The following is a 975-nucleotide window of genomic DNA, read 5'->3' as shown; positions in this document are numbered from 1 at the left end:
AGGGACGGGGTGCTGGGGGGTGCCTGTCCCCAGCCCTCGCCTCCCCTCTGCCTTGCAGCGTCTCTGCCCTTCATCATCCTGACGCTGGTGAACTCCCCGTACAAACGGGGCTTCTACTGCAACGACGACTCCATCCGCTACCCCTACAAGGCGGACACCATCACCCACGGCCTCATGGCCGGGGTCACCATCCACTTGCCCCGTCGTCATCGTAAGGAAGCGCCGTCCCCTTCCCTCTGGGGCTGTGGGATGTCCTGGCACGTGTTCCCCAGGAGCAGGGGCCCAGCACACCCACCTCCAGCCCCCAGCAGGGCAGCGGGACCCTTGGGTCGAGCCCAACTCTGCTGAGGGTCAGGAGCTCCCTCGGGGTGGTGGGACCTTCGTCCCACGGGGCTGGTTCCCTGCAGGGAGCAGGAGGCACTGGGAGCATCCCATACCCATGGAGCTGGGGAGCTGCTTGGTAGCCCCAAGCCGCTCAGCCCTTGTCCTTTGCAGCTCTCATCAGGGGAGGCGTACCTGGTCTACACAGAGCGCCTCTACTCCAAGTCGGAGTTCAACAACTACCTGGCTGCCCTCTACAAGGTGGTGGGGACCTTCCTCTTTGGAGGGGCCATCAGCCAGTCCCTCACTGACCTGGCCAAATACATGATCGGGCGCCTCCGGCCCAACTTCCTGGCTGTCTGCAATCCCGACTGGTCCAAGGTGAACTGCTCCATCTACGTGCAGCTGGAAAACGTCTGCCAGGGGGAGAGCAGGAACGTCACCGAGTCCAGGTGAGTTGTGGGGCTGGAGGACACGTGGTGGCAGCCCCAAGCGGGCATCAATGCTCTCCTGCCATGGGTTTTGGGGGGCAGCTGGGGGCTGGAGCCCATTTTCATGGCCTCACCATCCCTTTTACCCCACAGACTCTCCTTCTACTCTGGCCACTCCTCCTTTGGGATGTACTGCATGATGTTCCTGGCGGTAAGTGCCCCC

General features: G+C 63.1%; 1 protein-coding gene across 1 annotated transcript; it reads left to right on the top strand.

Moving 5' to 3' along the window:
- Nucleotides 1–39: 39 nt before the first annotated feature.
- PPAP2C (phosphatidic acid phosphatase type 2C) lies at nucleotides 40–967 on the top strand (the record flags this gene model as incomplete). The annotated part of the gene is given in 4 exon segments (XM_010019696.1): nucleotides 40–192; nucleotides 194–211; nucleotides 496–773; nucleotides 906–967. Coding segments are annotated over 4 exon segments (511 nt in total), but the record flags the coding sequence as incomplete, so codon positions are not given.
- Nucleotides 968–975: the final 8 nt, after the last annotated feature.

Source organism: Nestor notabilis, unplaced genomic scaffold, assembly GCF_000696875.1.
Source record: "Nestor notabilis isolate BGI_N333 unplaced genomic scaffold, ASM69687v1 scaffold27698, whole genome shotgun sequence".
Classification (NCBI taxonomy): Eukaryota; Metazoa; Chordata; class Aves; order Psittaciformes; family Psittacidae; genus Nestor; species Nestor notabilis.
The sequence above is the reverse complement of the archived record's forward strand: the minus strand, read 5'-3'. Positions and strand labels throughout refer to the sequence as shown.